General features: G+C 44.8%; 2 protein-coding genes across 8 annotated transcripts in view; one reads left to right on the top strand and one right to left on the bottom strand.

Moving 5' to 3' along the window:
• The window catches only part of LOC123786575 (uncharacterized), a 211,407-nt gene that overhangs the window by 106,220 nt on the left and 87,560 nt on the right, over positions 1–17,627 (top strand). The gene's annotated exons all lie outside the window — the stretch shown is intronic.
• The window catches only part of IRAG1 (inositol 1,4,5-triphosphate receptor associated 1), a 129,976-nt gene that overhangs the window by 57,513 nt on the left and 54,836 nt on the right, over positions 1–17,627 (bottom strand). For 2 of the 7 annotated variants that reach the window (XM_045788856.2, XM_045788860.2), the window contains exons 3-8: positions 6,073–6,173; positions 4,906–4,976; positions 2,603–2,776; positions 1,962–2,039; positions 1,133–1,185; positions 911–958 (exon numbers count right to left, since the gene is read on the bottom strand). In XM_045788856.2, coding sequence (XP_045644812.2) covers positions 911–958; positions 1,133–1,185; positions 1,962–2,039; positions 2,603–2,776; positions 4,906–4,976; positions 6,073–6,173 — 525 coding nt within the window. Of the gene's footprint in view, positions 1–910; positions 959–1,132; positions 1,186–1,961; positions 2,040–2,602; positions 2,777–4,905; positions 4,977–6,072; positions 6,174–17,627 lie in introns of those variants that run through there. The other 5 variants (XM_045788855.2, XM_087868040.1, XM_087868037.1 and 2 more) reach the window with 4 other exon arrangements.

The following is a 17,627-nucleotide window of genomic DNA, read 5'->3' as shown; positions in this document are numbered from 1 at the left end:
GGAGCTGTGGAGGACAGTGGAATAGAGGACAGCTTGGGGGCAGTCACAAATTTTGCCCTTGACTCAGTTGCCCCAGTTTCTGGTCTTGACTCTTCCTGGCAAGGCACTTAACTCTTAGGGACTCAAATTTCTCATCAGATTTATAATCCTCTGAAATTATTACAAATGTAAATGTGTGTTTATGTGTGCATGTTGTATGTATTTTTCTGGGAAGAGAATCCATAGCTTTCAACAATTTTTCAAGAATTACATGATCCAAAAGAGGTTAAGGATCTTTGGATCAGGTGGTTTTTGCAAAGGTGATATCTTACTACTCAAAAGTTCTAAGATTCTGCACTCTTATTTCACTTCCCAAGGGAAACCTGCTTTGTGAGGAGCATTTGTATAGCTATCTTGTGTGAGTGGTGGAATTCTCCCAGAGGACTCTATCTTAGCCCCTGTTCTAGATGAGATTGTATTTCATGCTGCCCTGGACATCACCTTGAACACTTTGCTCTGAGCAGGGTGGGGCCCTTCTAGGGCTCATCAGCAAAGATGAGATTTTCCAGGCTACCCCCAAGAAGAATCCCAATGAGGAACTGGAACTTTACTGTAATTTTTACTAGAATGACAAAAGCAGCAGTCTTGCCTGACTGTTGCTGGCTCCAGCGGTCCCCCTGGTCTATGGCCAATGGCCTGAGTGAAGGTACAGGGTTATAGGGTTATAGTGAAGGTGATTCCCACTGAATCCTGCCTCCTTACCCCCTCCACTTTAGACTTCCAGTCGTGATAGAACAGAGGAACTTTTAGCTTCCCCAGCCTTGACCCTCTACTCATGTACACCCACTTGAAGGCTGCCCAGGGCTGGCCTAGACTTTTGGAATGTGTCTCCCACACCCAAATCATCCAGATGAGCAGAGCTCACACTCACAGGCTCGCCAAGATGAGGTGAAGAGAGTTCGGCCTCATCCCCCTTCTGCTGGAGAAAGTGAACACAAGTCAGACAGCAATGTGAAGAGACCATATCTCCTCTTGAAATACCCTCAAAGTGGTATAGATGCTTTCCCCTCCCAGCACCATCATCTCAATGGATCATGAAGGGGTAAGAAGAGAGACTAGTTGGCATAGAAACCCCAGTCAGGACCCTTGTTACCTGTGGTGGTGCTCCAGGCAAAGGGGACTGTGGGCCACTGCATGCATCCAAACCTGGAATGGTCCAGACACTGGTGGGTGATGTCCAGCACCCCAGACCATCAGCTGTCCCTTTAGCAAAAACACATCTACCTCCCCAGAATGCCCTTCCTTGTTTCCCTTAGGTCTGGTTGCCAGTAATACCTGACTTGTGGAGTACCTTCCACATGTCAGGTTCTATGGTAAGCCCACATTTAATCAGCACAGAAACCACATGAGGAAACCAAGGCAGAGGGAAATCAAGGTCACACATCCAAGAAGTATCAGCACTGAGAATTGAACCCAGGCTCCTGGCAAGCCTGAGCTTGCCCCACAGCTCTGGCGAGGGCAGGCTGTTCTCCCTGGCACCATGCCTCTTTCCGAGCTGGTTTGAAGGTGTGGCCCTGTACACAGTCTAATGAAAGGGAAGAAACCAAAAAGAAAAGAGTCTCTCAAATAGAGGCCTTTCTAAATAAGCTCTGGGGTGGCCTCTCCATGAGTCCTCTCTTAGCAGAGAAAGCACTCATTGTAGCCCCTTCCCACAACCTTGCCTCCGTCCTCACCTACCTAGACTCATCCTGGGCTAGGCCTGTCTCCCCACACTAGCTCAAAACCCCAACAGAAAGTACATCCACCTCCTCAGAGGTGCCCCATCAGGCCTAGCTGGGAGTCCTCTGGAGAGGAGGCCAAACAGGGGTCCTGACTAGAAAGCCTGCAAGATGGGATGCATCCTTGTCAGGCCAGGGATCGGACTCAGTTGCCATCCAAAGGGAGAAGCCAGGACAGGAAATGCTGGGGGCACTAGACCTCACCAGGTGGCGTGGAGACAGTAAGCGAGTTGCTTTGAGAGGATGTCGGAGAAGCTCCGGGGCTGAGGTTTGGGGAAACAGCTGTGGAGACAGACACAAACTAGCCAGCATTCATGAAGGTTTATGACTTCAGCCTAACAAAGATATCCTTTCAGGTATTTCTAACCCATGGGAACTGGGACTGCTTCGTCAGGTCAGGAGCTGATTCTGGCCTGCCATATAAGGCTCCTACCACAGGAGGACTCCACCCATGTAGGGTGGTCTAGGAACCTGTGCACATGGGCATCACACAGGGACTTCTATGTAGGATTTAGGGAGGGGAAACCCATGTTAAATTCATGGGTATCATAAGGGCTGACATTTCTTGGTAAAACAAAAAGACACAATAGGCCCAAAAAATGAAAAGCAAAGTTGTCTGGGCTAGAGTTGGATCTGTAGTTTAGAGCTTCTGAAATAGGGTAAGATGCCCTCTCTTCACAAGATCCTCTCCACAAGAATCAGTCCACCTGGCGCCTAGAGGCCTGGGGTTAGGCAAGTCAAAGGCCATCCCTTAGAAGCAGGGCTCCCATTACAACTGGGTCCTGGCAGCCCCCATCCCCTACCCCACCTCAGAGGGGCTCAGGGCAGCCACCTGTACATCCTACCTGACGGGGAGTCTCCGGGGCCGCTCCTGGACTTCCTCCCACGGCGGGTCAGGAATCGTTCACTCACCGACTTGGCTTCTTCCAGCAGCGCCAGGTTTTTCTTCTTGTCTTCTTCTGAGATGCTGATATCTGGCAGCTGGTCATTGACCAGGTCAATAACGTGCCCTGCAGGATCTGCAGTGGGAGGGTGAACTCTGGGCAAGAACCACAGAATCCTTGACCCCCCACACCTTAGCCCAGGGAAGCTGTCCAGAGTGGACTCAGCCAGCCAAACTTCAGCCCAGTGCCAGGCCAGGGAGACAGATAGGGCTGCCTCAGCAGGTTTGTAGCCTATAGCTATGGCAGGTTCTCTGTAACAAATGGTCACAAAGCCACCTAGTTTCCCAGTACTGTCCTAAACTCTGCCATTAGGGAAGGCCATCAGGAACTCTACCTCCATGCTATCTTTCCCTAGTGTGTTCTTCTTTCAGGTCTCTATGTGTTCAATAAGCTAGTGAGCTTAAGATGTGTGGATAAAGAACACTCCAAAGATCATGGCCACCTTTCCTCCCTTCTTTCCTCTACTCACACTACCTACCCCCACCCTTCTCCAAAACTGCCTCTTCTCCAGCAGTGCTTCTCTGGGTGAATGACACCACTTTCCCTAGCTGCTCAGAAACATGGGAGTCACTCCACACTCCTTCCTCAGTCTCTTCACATCCCACCAACTGGTCATCAAATCCTGATCATCGTTGACCTCAGAAATATCTCTGGAACTTGTGCCTACTCTTCATTCTTGTTCCTTAGATCTTACCTGCACAATTACAACAGCTACTTCAGAGGTCCTCTACCTTCACGCTATCCCCTTCCTACCATCTTCCACTGCCTATCAGAGTGACCTTCCTAAGAGCCATATCTGACCTTGCACTTCTCCTGCCTCACATCATCAGGATTCCTTATGGTCCCTAGTCATGTGCAAATGCCAAACTGGGCCCAGAACCTTTGTTCATCCCATGTACTTCTCCTAAGGCCCTTCCCCTCCCCCTTGGTGGTGAACAACTCTCATTGTGCCTCTTTAACCCCCCTTCCCCCTTCTTCTACTGGTCGTAGCTCCCCAGTGTGCATTGGGTAAAACCCCTCTGAGTCTCAATTACGTTAGTTAGGAAGGAGCTAAATCCTATCCCCCCACCTCACCCGAGCCATGGCCAGTCAGAGTTCAATCCCCTGGCCACAGTGATTGACTCAGGGATCACCATGGGAGGCCAAAGAGAGGCAAGTCTGGGAACTGTGTTTGAGTACACAGGAAGAAGCACTCTCTTTCGACTGATGGGACATAAGCTGGGAGTTCCTGGTAGCCATTTGCCAAAAAGAAAGCTAACACATGAAAGGAAATTTGAGAGATGGGATGAGCCAATTGCTAATGACCCAGTTTGAGCCCCTGGATCCAGCACTCCTTGAAACGACATGCTCTGGCTTTTATTAATTTTTATGTATGTATGTATTTTTAGCATAAGGTAGTTTGAGTTAGGTTTCTGTCATTTGAAAGAGTCCTGACTATTACACACAGCAGAGACAGCAGAGCATTCAGTTGCTCTGTTATGGTTCCTGCTCCCTCACCGTGTTGTTTCTTCCACCCAGAACGCTTTTTCTTCCTTTTGTCTGTCTGTTGAACTCCCTAAGGCACAACTCAAATACTCTCTTTTCTGGAATACCTATCCAGCCTTCCCTCTCCCCAGACAGAATTGGTCCCCTTCTTGCCTCAGTTTCCCTAACACTTCTTTAAAGGGCCTTATCATACAGTGTCCCGATTATATCTGTTCACTTTTCAGTCTCTTCATAGACTATGAGCAACATGAAGGCAGAGACCAAGTCTATATCATATTTGTGTTCCAGTGGTCCAGAACAGACCCTGAGAAACCATATGGAGAATGAGCTGGTGATTGGGGCAGCGATGCTTGCATTCAAACGCATACCTACCTGGATGTGGACCTTTCTAGCAGGAGATAGAGGGCTCTGCCTCCTGTGCCCCAGAATTGAGCCTTGCCCTGCTGTTCTATCTCTTTAACTTCCCCATCTTTCTCTTCACCCCCTGGCCTTGTCTTTTTACCAAAATAAATTAAAATTAGATATCATACTTCTTCTGGGCTCAAACACAGAGGGGCAGACTGACTTTGCCTTCTTACGCTCATAGGTATAGACCTGCCTGAGAATTAGGAGAGGGGAAGGGGCTGAGCTGCCAGATCTCAGTCTTCCTGCTCAAATATACCTTCAGCTGGACCCCTATCTCTGGTTGCAGAAATAAGATAATTGGACTAGCCCCTTACCCACAGAAGTCAGTGAAGCAGTAGAAACCTTCAAGTGTCGGTGAGAAAGCCTCCTGTGGGGACTGTGAGCTCTGAAAGACAGAACAGAGTCATCTTGTTAAGAAAATTTGTCCACAGCTTGTAAATAGGCAAACAGATACCTGTATATTCTTTCAAAGTCATCCTAGAACATCGTCTTATAAGCTTATCTAAGCTTGAAAACTTGTTAGAAATGCAAATTCTCAGGTTCCACCCAGACCAAATGGATCAAAAACTCTGGGAGGTAGGGCCCAGCCATCTGTGATTGAACATGTCCCCCCAGGTAATTCTGATGCTTGCTAAAGTTTTCAAAAAACTGCCCTAAGGAAATGTACCTTTGGCTATTTACTTTTCATTAGGGCTCGGACTCTGAGTGAACATCTAACCGTAGAAAACTCATAAAATATGAAAAATTGTCTGGTAGAGATGTAGATGATTTCTGTTGGGGAAGAAAGATAAAAAACAAGATTTCATTGTCTTGTGGAACATTAACCTATTTTATGTTAAACTTAGTAATCTTATTCTAGCATTCTTTTCCTCCCCACTGGTTATATATGTATTTCCATTTTTTGTATTCTGTTTTGAACTGCCTTTGTCATCATGATGGTTTCCTCGTCAATGAGTTAAATAAATCTTTGACACATGCTCACTATATTTTTGTATGAGAATGATCTTTGCACATTTTTGAAAATTATACTTAGTCTTACTCCAACTAGACCAATGCATATGCTAGTGCTGTGTCAAACTGAGGCAGTGACATCCCTGTGTACGTGAGCCAGTGTCCTTCCTAAGCAGTCCTCTTCCCTACAGAACCCACTTTGACCAGGGGCAGGATTCTCCAGTCAAAGGCTCTTATCTCCTTTTGCAAATATCTGGGCAGTTATTATGGGAAACTACCCTGCTATAATTTGTGCTTAAAGGCTAGCAAAGTACAAAGAACCAAATCCAGGAAAAGAAAAATAATTTTGAGGGGAAAGATAATGGACAAATCCCAAACTCCTGCTCTCATTTGGAAAAACTGCTTGATTCTATTTCATCAATAAAATTATCAAGAAAGAAGATTTATAAAAAGTATATATAGCTATCTAATCCTCACATGCTAGGAAATAATGTTCTTGATAGCACAAAGATTAGGCACATGAGATGTACCTGTTGACCAGGTTTTTGTCAGTTTCTCCTTCCGGTGAACTGGCATCCCCAGTCAAGATGATGGCAGGTGGACTGCAGGATATTCCTGCAGTGTGAGGGCCCTGGTGGTTCAGAACAAAACACAGATAGAGTTAGGCTTAGGATGGTGGAAGCTTCCAGGAACTAGAGCTGGAGCATTTACTCCAGTATTATGACACTCGGAACCATCTTGATAAGGGTTGAATACAGTTTATTTGGATTATTCAGGGGGAAAAAAGGAAAGAAGAAAGAAAGAAAGAAAGAAAGAAAGAAAGAAAGAAAGAAAGAAAGAAAGAAAGAAAGAAAGAAAGAAAGAAAGAAAGAAAAGAAGAGAAAGAAAAAGAATGAGAAAAGAAAGAAGAAAGAAAGAAAGAAAGAAAGAAAGAAAGAAAGAAAGAAAGAAAGAAAGAAAGAAAGAAAGAAAGGAAAAGAAAAGCAAGCAGGCAGTTTCTCTTTCATTCCCCAGCAGAAATTCACAGAGCTTAACATGGTCTACTTTTCATGAATTAACATTCAGGAACCTCTAAGCCATCCCTGGTTAGTCCTCACTAACAATCTAGAAATAGAATGGTGCAGAGGTCTTAGGCACAGCCAGCCAGGTTGGGGAAGGAGGAAGACCAGGAGAACAGGTGGTGGCACCCACACATTGGGTAGGTATACAGTGAGATCCCACATTTGGGTAATCGTGACATTTCGATAAAGGTGATGTGTTCAATGGGTCACAGAATATGTAGTTTAGTTGTGTAACCTTGAAAAATGTTTATCTGAATAAATACACATTTCTGAAATTAGAACAAAAGTTATTAGCCAGTCCTTAGATTTTTGAGGTATTTCCAAACCACTAAACAAAACAAAACTAATAACAGCAAACATGAAAGAGTCATTCCATTCTAGGTTAATGAGGTTGTAGTGAAATCAGTGTACTATTATACTGTGATGGCCGTGTGAATGGTAAATCCATATCTGGACTGTAATAAATATTGATTGAACAAAATGAAAGCAATATAGGATATACAATAAGGTCCATAAAGATGCATATCAGCCTGCATTTCCCCACAACTCAGTGTACTGGGGATAAAAATAGGAGTAGGAGGGGTGCCTGAGTGGCTCAGTTGGGTAAGGTTTGCCTTTGACACAGGTCATGATTCCAGGGTCCTAGAATGGAGCCCCGCATCAAACTCCCTGCTCAGCAAGGAGCCTGCTTCTCCCTTTCCCTCTCTGCTGCTCCCTCTGCTTATGCTCTCTCTCATTCCCTCTGTCAAATAAATAAATAAAATCTTTTTTTTTAATTTAAAATATAGGACTAGGTAACAGTAATACATAGTCTTTCCAGTTCTTTTGCCACCTACTATTATAGTATGTCCATCTAAGAATTGTTCCCAGGTATGTCTGGGAGTCTCTCTAGGAGTTCTCTCATATGTCGCCGCATCATTTTCCTTCTCTTCTTCCCTGCCCCTCCTTACTGGTGTGTGTTGTCAGGGCTTTCTGTGAACACCCTACCATCCCTGCGAGGGCCTGTCTCCCAGCACTCTCAGGCATGTGACACCAGCTCCCACTGTTGGAGTGGCGTCCTGGAGCTTCAGAGTAGTGGGTCCCCAGTGCCACTTTCTCTGGGGGCTGTGTCTTTCTGGAGCCTCTGGGCAATAAGTGTTCTCACTTCTACTGGCCCTGCTGAAGCCGTTGCCTGGGGGCTCCTCACAGATCCAGGGCTGAGCTGTGTTCTTGAGCAACTTCGTGTGTAGTTGTTGACTCCTTGCAAGGTGGGGAGGGGCCCTCTCTCCTTTTCATATTGTTACTTGTTGTTAAGTGGGTTCCATACGATGCTCTCTAGGCTTCTTAAATCCCACAATTTTTATTGAAACCAGGTCTTCCTGTTTTCATTTGTGTCTCCTCCCTCACTTGGCCTCAAACATAAGGCCAGGTAAGCTGGCGAAGTGTCTCTGAGTCCCACCAGGGAATGCCAGATCCCTGTGTTCCAGGACCTCTTCAGCTGGAGGGAGGTATAGGGATTGGAGGAGGAGGAAGCACTCAGAATCCCTGGACACATGGAAAGGAAGTTGGGACAGGGACTTCGGCTGGATAGGAAACAGTAGGAAGCAGCATTGCCTCTTGTAAGAATTATACAGACCTGTGCTCAGATTGCTGCTCATCATCCACTAGCTGTGTGTCCTTGAACAAGTTATTTAACCTCTCTGGCCCCATGATCATAAAATTCAACTCACAAGGTTGATGTGAGAATTAATAATATCGAGAAAGCACCTAGCACATGACTGGTGTTTTCAATAAATAGTTACTGTCAGATTACTTTTCTCTCTCGTTCAACAAAGACGCTTTAGTTATCCATCCATCTTGTGTCAGGAGCAGCTTGAAAAACAAAGACCCTCAAGACCTCACAGTCAAGTAAGGGATATAGAGAAGTAATGAATACTTAAAATAAATTTAAGCTGATAAGAAATGGACCACATTCTGTGAAAGCTCAAAGGAAAGGAAAAAAACCTCCTCAGGGGAGTTGGAGAAGATTCTCCAGAGAAGACATTTCAGCTGGGTCTTGAGGGATGAATGGGAACTTGTAAGACAAAGATATTAGAGGAGAGGTTTTGGGCAAAGGGGACAGCATTAGTAAAAGGCATAACTGGGCATTAGAGATTTATCAGAGTAATTGGAGCATGGACTCTGGGGTATGTAAGATAGGAAAGTTCAGGGATGGGGGCTGCAGTATTGTGGTTTATAAGAAAATATATATATTTGGTCATCTGAATGACCAAATATATATATTTTTCATAGACATTTGGTCTTCATCCACAGTTCCTAGCTCACGGCTCCCAAGACCCTTGGAACTTCCTGAGCGATAAGAGCAATGGGAAAATCTTTTGTTATAATACTTGGTTCTTGTTCTTAGTTCCTAAAATCCCTTCAGAGCCATAAAGGTGAAATGGGTTGCTCATTATCTATAACAAACCTTTCCATCACAACTGAGCTTATGCTAATGAAGGTGACTTTTGCAAAGCACCTAAGTATGGAAGCTGGTTGCCATGGGAAATAGCCATGAATAGAGGGTTGGAACTTTCAGTCCCCCCCCCCCCCGCCCTGATTTTCCAGGAGGGGAGAGGAACTAGAGGTTGAATCAATCACCAGTGGCCAATTAATTAATCATACCTACATAATGAAGCCTCTATAAAAACCCAGAAGGAGGGGTTTCAGAGAGCTTCCACTTTGGGGAACCAATGCACTTCCACATGCCCCTGTGCTGCATCCCAAGCTCCACAAGGGCTAAGCTCCTTTATTCAAGACCTCACCTTATGTATCTCTTCATCTGACTGTTGATTCATATCCTTTGATATCCTTTGTAATAAAACATTAATCTAGTGAATAAATGGGTTTTCCTGAGTTCTTTGAGTCACTCTAGCGAACTATTACACCTGAGGAGGAGATCATGGGAACCTCTAATTTCTAGCCAGTCCATCAGAAGCACAGGTGACAACCTGGACTTGCGATTGGTGTCCGAAGTGGGGGCAATAGGACAGAACCCTTCACCTGTGGATCTGATTCTATCTCCGGGTAGATAGTGTTAGAATTGAGTTGAGTTCTTGGACACCTTGCTTGGACCATAATTGCTTTTGGTAGGGGGAAGCCTACAACACATACAAACACACACATGTTGGACTTGGGTCCAGGAAGCTAATTTAGAGGCAAATAATGGAAGTAGAATAAAAGGTTGAGCCAGCTTCTGATGGACATTGGGTGTTACTCCAGTGAGTTTAATCTTTGTGGTTTTGGAGATGGGGAACACTGAAGGTCAGGTTTGGGAATACTTTGAGAGAACATAGAAATATTGACAGGAGATCCATTCATAGATCATTATGGTGCACATTGGTTGAGATGATGGAAAATGTCCAGTTATTACAGCATCCATCATCCTCCTAGGAATTTTGAGATGCTTCCAATCAATTGGAGCTATGTTACTCTCCATTTGGACACCCACAGTTGGCCAAGGTAGAGTGATAGGGAGTCAGCATGATGCTTATGGCTGGAAAAAGAACCAGCCAATCTATCATCATAACTCCAGAGCTCCAGTCCCTCCAAGAATGTAGATATCAATCCTTTTGTCAAGGACTCCTCTTGTAAGAGATGCTCAAGAAGTTTCCCAAAAAAGCAACAGCTTCTTTGATTGATAGTATAAACTTGTTGGGCTAGTGATGGTCATTCTTGATGGTCACTTGCTTTGTCCTTTTGTTACCCTGTCTCTTAGTCCCCATAACTATAAAATGCTCAAAGGCCTGCTCTGTCTTAGAAGAAGTTTGTGTGAATAAAATGAAATGATGAGTGTGTATGCACTTTGATAAGTCTCATATGATCTACAAATACCCATTAATCACAATTATCATTAAAATTAACAATGCTCTACTCAGTTCTCCCCACCTTTTGTCCCCTGGTAGGAGGCCAACAAGCAGCAGAGAGGCTGGGGCCTTCCAAGGGGCCGGGAGGGAAGCAGGAGGATCTTGGGTCATGATGTGGGTCTTGATGACACACAGTGGAACAGTATCCAGAAGAGCTGCTGAGGTCAAAAAGGGGAATCAGAGTGTCAAAATGGCAGGTCATGGGCTGGAGCTGGGGCAGGCAGGGACAGGGGCAGGTGCCTCTTTACTGGGAAAAACTGGTAAAGAGGGAGGAATGGGGAAGTTTTCTACTGTGTGGATTCTCTAGTGAGCAGAAAAAGGGCTGAAGTTTTTCCAGAGGCTTCTCTTCATGTCACTATAAGGGTTTCTTATTGATGTGGTTTCTTGGATCTCAATTAGGGAATTAGCCTATTCTCTGCGTTACAAATTCTCTGAGGTACAAATCAGAGACCTGGAGGGCCATCCCCTGTGAGAGTATTTATAAGTTTTTATATTAGTTGCCAACATTTTATAATTGAAAGAATATCATAAAGGTCTGGATTTCCTGCTTTTCCTGAAAAACCAAGAGATCAAGCAATCTTGGGTCTACATTTCTGAGAGTAGCCGTTGGTCTGCTTCTACTGGCTTGCTTCAATCAGTTGTGCTCCCTGCGTGGCCCTGAAGGCATCCAAGTTACTGCCCCTGTGGTGCACGATTCTTAACCTGTCTTGGTTTTCTGGAGCACAGGAGGTTTATGCTTAAAGCCTCCCCTACTCATGACACCTTTTTTAAAACCACTTTATTAAGGTATGATTGACATATGAAAAGCTATCATATTTCATGTATTCAACTTGATGAGTTTAGAGCTAAGTATCCACTTGTGAACCCTTCATCATAATTTATGCCATAAACCTATCCATCACTTCCCAAAGTTTCTTCCTGCCTTCTTATTTATTTACTACTATTATTATTGTTGCTGTTGTCATGATAAGAACACTTATAAGATCGGCCCCCTTAGGAAACTGTTAGGTATACAGTACAGTATTGTTAACTCTAGGCACTAAGCTGTACAACAGATCTCTAGGACTTATTCATCTTGCATAACTCCCACATCATCTTGATGAGGCTTCTTTCCATACAGGCTCATGGGAGACTGCTGCCACGGGAATTCCATTTGAAACTCTGACTGTGCTTACAGTACATTTGAAATTCCTTCCCTGGGTGGAGTTTATTTTGACCATGATAGTTCGAGCTCTAGAAATTACCTTATTCATGTTTTTCATATTTAGAGAATTTTTATCTTGTATAAATCCTTGAGTGAACAGGAAGAAATACACTTTGGCTAACATATCATTTTCATGCTCATTATATCATATGGTTTCTGCCATCCCTTGGGGTGGGCTTTTATGAATCCCCAGCAGGCAAACATCACTTTCTTCTTGTTGCATTCTGAAAGAAAATCTGTGGGAGTGCTGATGGGATTATAATATATTCCTCCAAGAGTTTCATATATTCAGGCTGCTAAGTAAGTAGAATACAATTCACTTCTTTAATTATTTCATTTTCTTGACATGCTACCTATTTCCCAAAGCAATTTGAAGTAACCAGCAATAAAATCTAAGATATAAAAACAGGAGGCTATAAAAATGGGGGGATAATTTGATAAATATAAACATCCCTAGGAGCTAAAGAGAAATGCATGCTTCTCCTAACCATCCACGGTTTGACTCTGAAGTTAAACTGTTTGACCTGAAACCTAATGAATCTGTGATGCATGTGGTCTAGGGTCTGAGAAAGATTTCTTTAAAGAATTATTCAGCAGACAAAAAAAGTAATACAAGAAGAACTCCATTCTTCACTCTCACCTCTCAAAGGACATGGAATGCTTAACTTCCATCCTCCCTTAGCTCTGCCCTTTGACTTTTCACTTGCTTACCCTCCCTACCTGAAGCCCCTCTTCCTCTCCCTCCCTCCTCAACTTACTCTTCCAGCTCCATCCATCTACTTATTGTACAGATTGTCTAACCTTTCTTTTTATGATTGATTCAGTTTTCAAAAGTCTTAGAGTCTAAGAGGGGTCATTGTGTACACATTCACACATTATTACTTTTTTCTCTCCATTCATCCAGCAAACTTACCGAATGCTTATTATGTGCTGTGGTCTATGCTAGGGCCTGGGAAGAGAAAAGTGAAAGAGCCAGGCCTCTGAAATGCTTCCCAGTTAGCACAGTGGGATGGGGAGTGAAGAAAGTAACCCCCATACCCACCCCAGGTAGCACCCAGGGCCTGGTGCCCTTAGTGTTGACTGTGACATAAATGGTCTGCAACACACTGGAGGAGCTGCTTTCTGGTGGAAGTTTTCTCTGCCTCCTGGCTAAAGGCCACTTTCAGCCAAGCTCTCCTGAGGTGACTGTCATGTATGTGGCTGTAGGCACCTTCACTCAGAGAAGGGCAGAGGTGCTCACACAGAAGGGCAGAGACAAGTCACGGTGGCAGGTGCCAAGCATGTAACCACAAACACACACAATTCAAAGCTGCTTAAAAACTAGGAGTCATAAAGCAATCAGGGAGACATCCTCCAATCCCCTGATGGAATGTCCTGGAATGCTCCTTACTCTCTCCTTCCAATGTGTGCAAAATATACAGTAATAAAATCAAAGTGTTCTTTCCTTAACCAGTACACAGAATGGTTGAACAGGCTCGGGGCAAAACTGTTTTGTGGGGAACATTCAGTCTTCTGTGGGCTGTTTCAGTTGAGCAGGCACTAGGGAAACAGGAATCCAGCAGAGTGTGGGAGATTCCAGGGGCCCTCTGAAGTGAATTCTGCCAGATTTTAGTGTGTGTGATGAGTGTAAATACCCCCTGCTCCCACCCTGAGCTGCCAAACAGAAGACAGGGCCTCAAGCAAGCTTGCGATGCAGCGTGTTCAAACACAGAGTCTGCCAGTGATGTAACTGGCTTCAAGACTTCAAGGGCCTTGGGCTTGGGAGCCACAGTAATTCGTGCATGATACAGCTTCTCACTTACTAGCTGTGTGACCTTGGGCAAGTTACCTCACCTCTCTGTGCCTTGGTTACCTCATCTGTAAAAAAAGCTATCTCACAGGGGAGTTACAATAATTAAATGGGTTGATAGAGAAATAAGATTGTTAGTTAAAATATAGGATGTCCAGTTATATTTGGACTTCAAATTAACAACAAATAATTTTTTAGTGTGTGTGTCCCAAATATTGCATGGACATAACTGTATTTTCATTTGCTAAATCTACAGCTCCAGATGAAAAGCTCACAGAAGAGCAACTGGGACTTAGTAAATGCTCATACAGTGTCAGACGTTACATTCTGTTATTGTTACCTTTGGGGCTGAATTAATTACTTTGGAGTTCGGTTTTGAAGAGATTGTTTTTCTTAGTTTTGAGTCTGATCAACCATTTGGAGTTAAATTAGGAGGACCTTGCCCTTCTGGTCATGAAGCCACAAAGCATCTTCCCTGGGCATCTGACCACACAAGCTCTAGCAGTCTTGTAATCAGTGAATCTCAGAGAAGCCCACCTCCAAGGCCACCTTCACCTGGCTTCACTTCCTCTCTTACCATCTGCTCCTCAGATCAAGTAGAGCTGCCCTTTGTGGGTTACAGATACAAGAAGCAAAGGAACAAATGTGGATAGAGGGCAGTGACACTCTCTTAGACCTACTATGTGTGGGGCCCTGTCCTGGGCACTTCTGGTGTGTTTCCTCACTTCATCCTCTCCAGCAATTCTGCAAATGAACCTCAGAATATCCATCTACAAATTGGGTATGATAATGCCTCTTGATGTCATTGAATCATGAAGAGGAAAGTGAAGGCCCTGAGAATAGAATAGGCGGTGGATATATTTCTTTTCTCTCCCCTTTTTCCCCATTCAATCCCCACTTTACTAATGAAAAAGTGGATTGTCCAAGGCTGTACAGCTGGTAAATAGTGGGAAGGAAGGGCTACACACCAGGCCTGTTGGCCTTCCCACTCCACCATGCTACTCTTACAGTTGTTTCCCCTGATCTTTGGTCTCACCTCCCCTGGTTCCTGGTATGTGCAGGACATTCTGACACTCCTCTGTTATTCTTCCAAGCTGCCCCCTCCCTCACAAACCCCTTCCTCTGGGAAGCCCTCCAGCCAGTGCAAGTTTGAACACACAGCTGGAAAAGAGATAGCAGGGACACCCCCTTACCTTCCCATGGGCCCTCCCCAGAAGTCCATTTCCCTTCCCTGGAGTCAGCCAAGCCCTGGGGGCTGGGCCATCTCCCCACAAGCTCACCCTATAATAAGCCATCAGGTCACATTTTGTTCTCCTTAAATAAACCTTATAGAAACATTTAAATGTTTACTTCACTCATAAATTCCCAGGAATGCGCAACAGTTTCCTAACTGCCTGGGTGCAGGGATAAATATAGGCCAGTGTCATAGACGGGAATATTATCTTCCTTTCCCCAACGTCACATGACTAGGCCCGGACGAGGAAGCTCTAAGCAGCTGCCCCAGCCCCAGCCCTGGCGGGACTGGGAAGTTCAGCTCCTGCACTTGGGACCTGGCAGATAGCCTGGGAGAGAAGGACCCTACTAGAAGACAGTGCGGGGTAATGAAGTTGGGGAACCCTAGCCAGAATCCCACCTGGATGACCTTGGGCACTTTACTTTTCTGAGTTTCCTATTCTTAAACATTATGTGGAGCTAATAATCCCCGTTTCCAAGGTTTGTTTAAGGATTAGATAAGATAAAGCAATAATAGTGATGATGATGATGGTGAGGGTGGTGGTAGAGGTTGGGCCTTGTGGTGGCGGTATCCCCAGGTCCCTCTCTCATAGCCTGGAGGACAAACAGGGACTGCCTCTGTAGAGACGGGCCCTGGCCACAGGGAGAAGTTGGTGCTCTTTTGATAGGATGAAAGGACTCTGGGGACTCTCGAGAAAATGATTATTCCAGCAGCAAGCCCTAAGAGCATGGGAGAGAGCAGAAATGCCTCTGCTGAAGTCTGCTGGACATGGGGCTCGTCCCTGCCAAGGACTGAAGACTAGTTCCTGGCTCCCCTAAGCTCCCCAGTGTCCACCCTGTGGATCCACCTGAACACCCAAGGCCTGCCTTGCCTCTGGTGAACCCTCTTTCCTGCCATTGTCCACTCTATTCCTAGAAGCCAGGGATCAACAACCACTGGATTATCCTGCCTTCTTCATCACTGTTTTCACTCTCATGCCAACAGACACCAGGAGTGTGGAAATCCATGCAATGTCTATTAGTCCTACTCAGGGAGAGTGTATCACCCACTGAGCCATTCATTTATTATCATCTTCTATCCTCTCCTCCTCCCCTCTTTTCCTCCTGTTCCTCCATTTCTTCCTCTCTCCAATCCAGGCATTTTATCTACTCAACCTATCCACTCAGCCTATCACCCATCCATCCATCCATCCATCCATCCACCTACCTGCCCATCTGTCCATTCATCCATCCTTCCTTGAGCTCCCACCACATACTAGAGCCTCTGCTGAGAATTGGAGAGACACACATAAAAGACACAGTCCCTGACCTAAGTGGCTTATTTGTAGCATAAGACAAGAGACAGGAGAATCTGGGGCGCCTGGGTGGCACAGCGGTTAGGCATCTGCCTTCGGCTCAGGGCGTGATCCCAGAGTTCTGGGATCGAGCCCCACGTCAGGCTCTTCCTCTATGAGCCTGCTTCTTCCTCTCCCACTCCCCCTGCTTGTGCTCCCTCTCTCGCTGGCTGTCTCTCTCTCTGTCGAATAAATAAATAAAAAAATCTTTAAAAAAAAAAAAAAGAGGAGAATCAGAAAAACAAAAAATGGTAAGCTACTTCTTTGCTCACTATAGGAACTAAAGACAAAGAATTTTAATATACATTTCTGACCTTCTATGACAATCAACACTTCCAAAACACTTTCTGCTTTTTCTTTGGCACTTCCACAGCTACAATCTCGGAGTTCTTCCTCTGTGACCAGAACCACTAGAAGCCATCCTGGTGGAACTGTCCTCTTGGCCCTTTCCAAGCTGCTTTTCCATAAAGAATGGGGCATCAAGCAACTGCTCTCCCCATGCCTGGGGCCTTTGGTGTCTAGAACACTGGGTTTACTGCTGGGGGGAGCTAAAAAAGGAAGCAAAGCTAACAGAAACACTTAAGCAGGAAACTCGGGTTCGAATCTCTACTCAAACACAACACAATTATGTGGCCTTTGACAATCACCCTCGTAGAGACCCATTTTCTTCTTCTATAAACTAAAGATAATAATATCTACCTTGAGGGAATGAAACCACGTGGCAGGTGCCCAGTAGATGGCTCCAATATCTTGTACATTAGATATTAATGTTTTACTGATAATTCATTTGAAGATATTTCATTAAAGATTTTAATTGAGGCTGTTCTTACAAAAGGTAATAATAAGTGGAAATGAGCTCAGAGGCGATGAATTCAAAACCCTCAATTGGACATTCAAGGTACTAGCCAGTTTCTAGTGTTTGGAGTGTACTTACCTGCCTCAGCTTTCTCATTGGTAAAATGGAATAATAATCATATGTACTTCCTAGAGTCGTCATGAGGTTAGTGCACGTAAAGTGCTTAGGGCAGCGCCTGTCACATAGGAAGCCTGGCATGAAGGTTCTCATCAGGTGAGGTGAGGGCATGTCCCCACCCCACACAGCTGTCACCAGGTTCCCAGGGTTTTACGTGCACTATCTATTTTGTCTTCATCCCATTCCTTACAGACCATTGATTCTCTGGGTCCCAAACCTTTTTCTCACACATTTCCCAAGGGGTCTCCAGGGAGGTGTAGACAGAACCCCAGTCTGCTGGCCAGTGAAGACAGGGCCTGAACAGCCAAGGGAGGATAAAATGAAGAGAAAAGCTGACAATCTACCTTAAATGGTAAAGCATATTGTTAAGTTCTAGATATTTCTGGGGTTAGCAAGACCAAGGATCCTCCAGTTCCTGATCAGAGAAGAGAACACAAGTGGAACCCAAAGCAAATTAGATCAGAAAGAAGTTGTCATTAGATTGTAAATCCATGGGGAATTGAACTCTCTGAGAGTGGGGCCTTAGTTAGGCCACTTTATTAAATGCTAATAAACATTTGTTAAATGACTTCAATAAACATTTACATTTAACTCTTGAACAACGTGG

Source organism: Ursus americanus, chromosome 16 (genome assembly GCF_024610735.1).
Source record: "Ursus americanus isolate L20-20 chromosome 16, mUrsAme1.1.p, whole genome shotgun sequence".
Lineage (NCBI taxonomy): Eukaryota > Metazoa > Chordata > Mammalia > Carnivora > Ursidae > Ursus > Ursus americanus.
The sequence above is the reverse complement of the archived record's forward strand: the minus strand, read 5'-3'. Positions and strand labels throughout refer to the sequence as shown.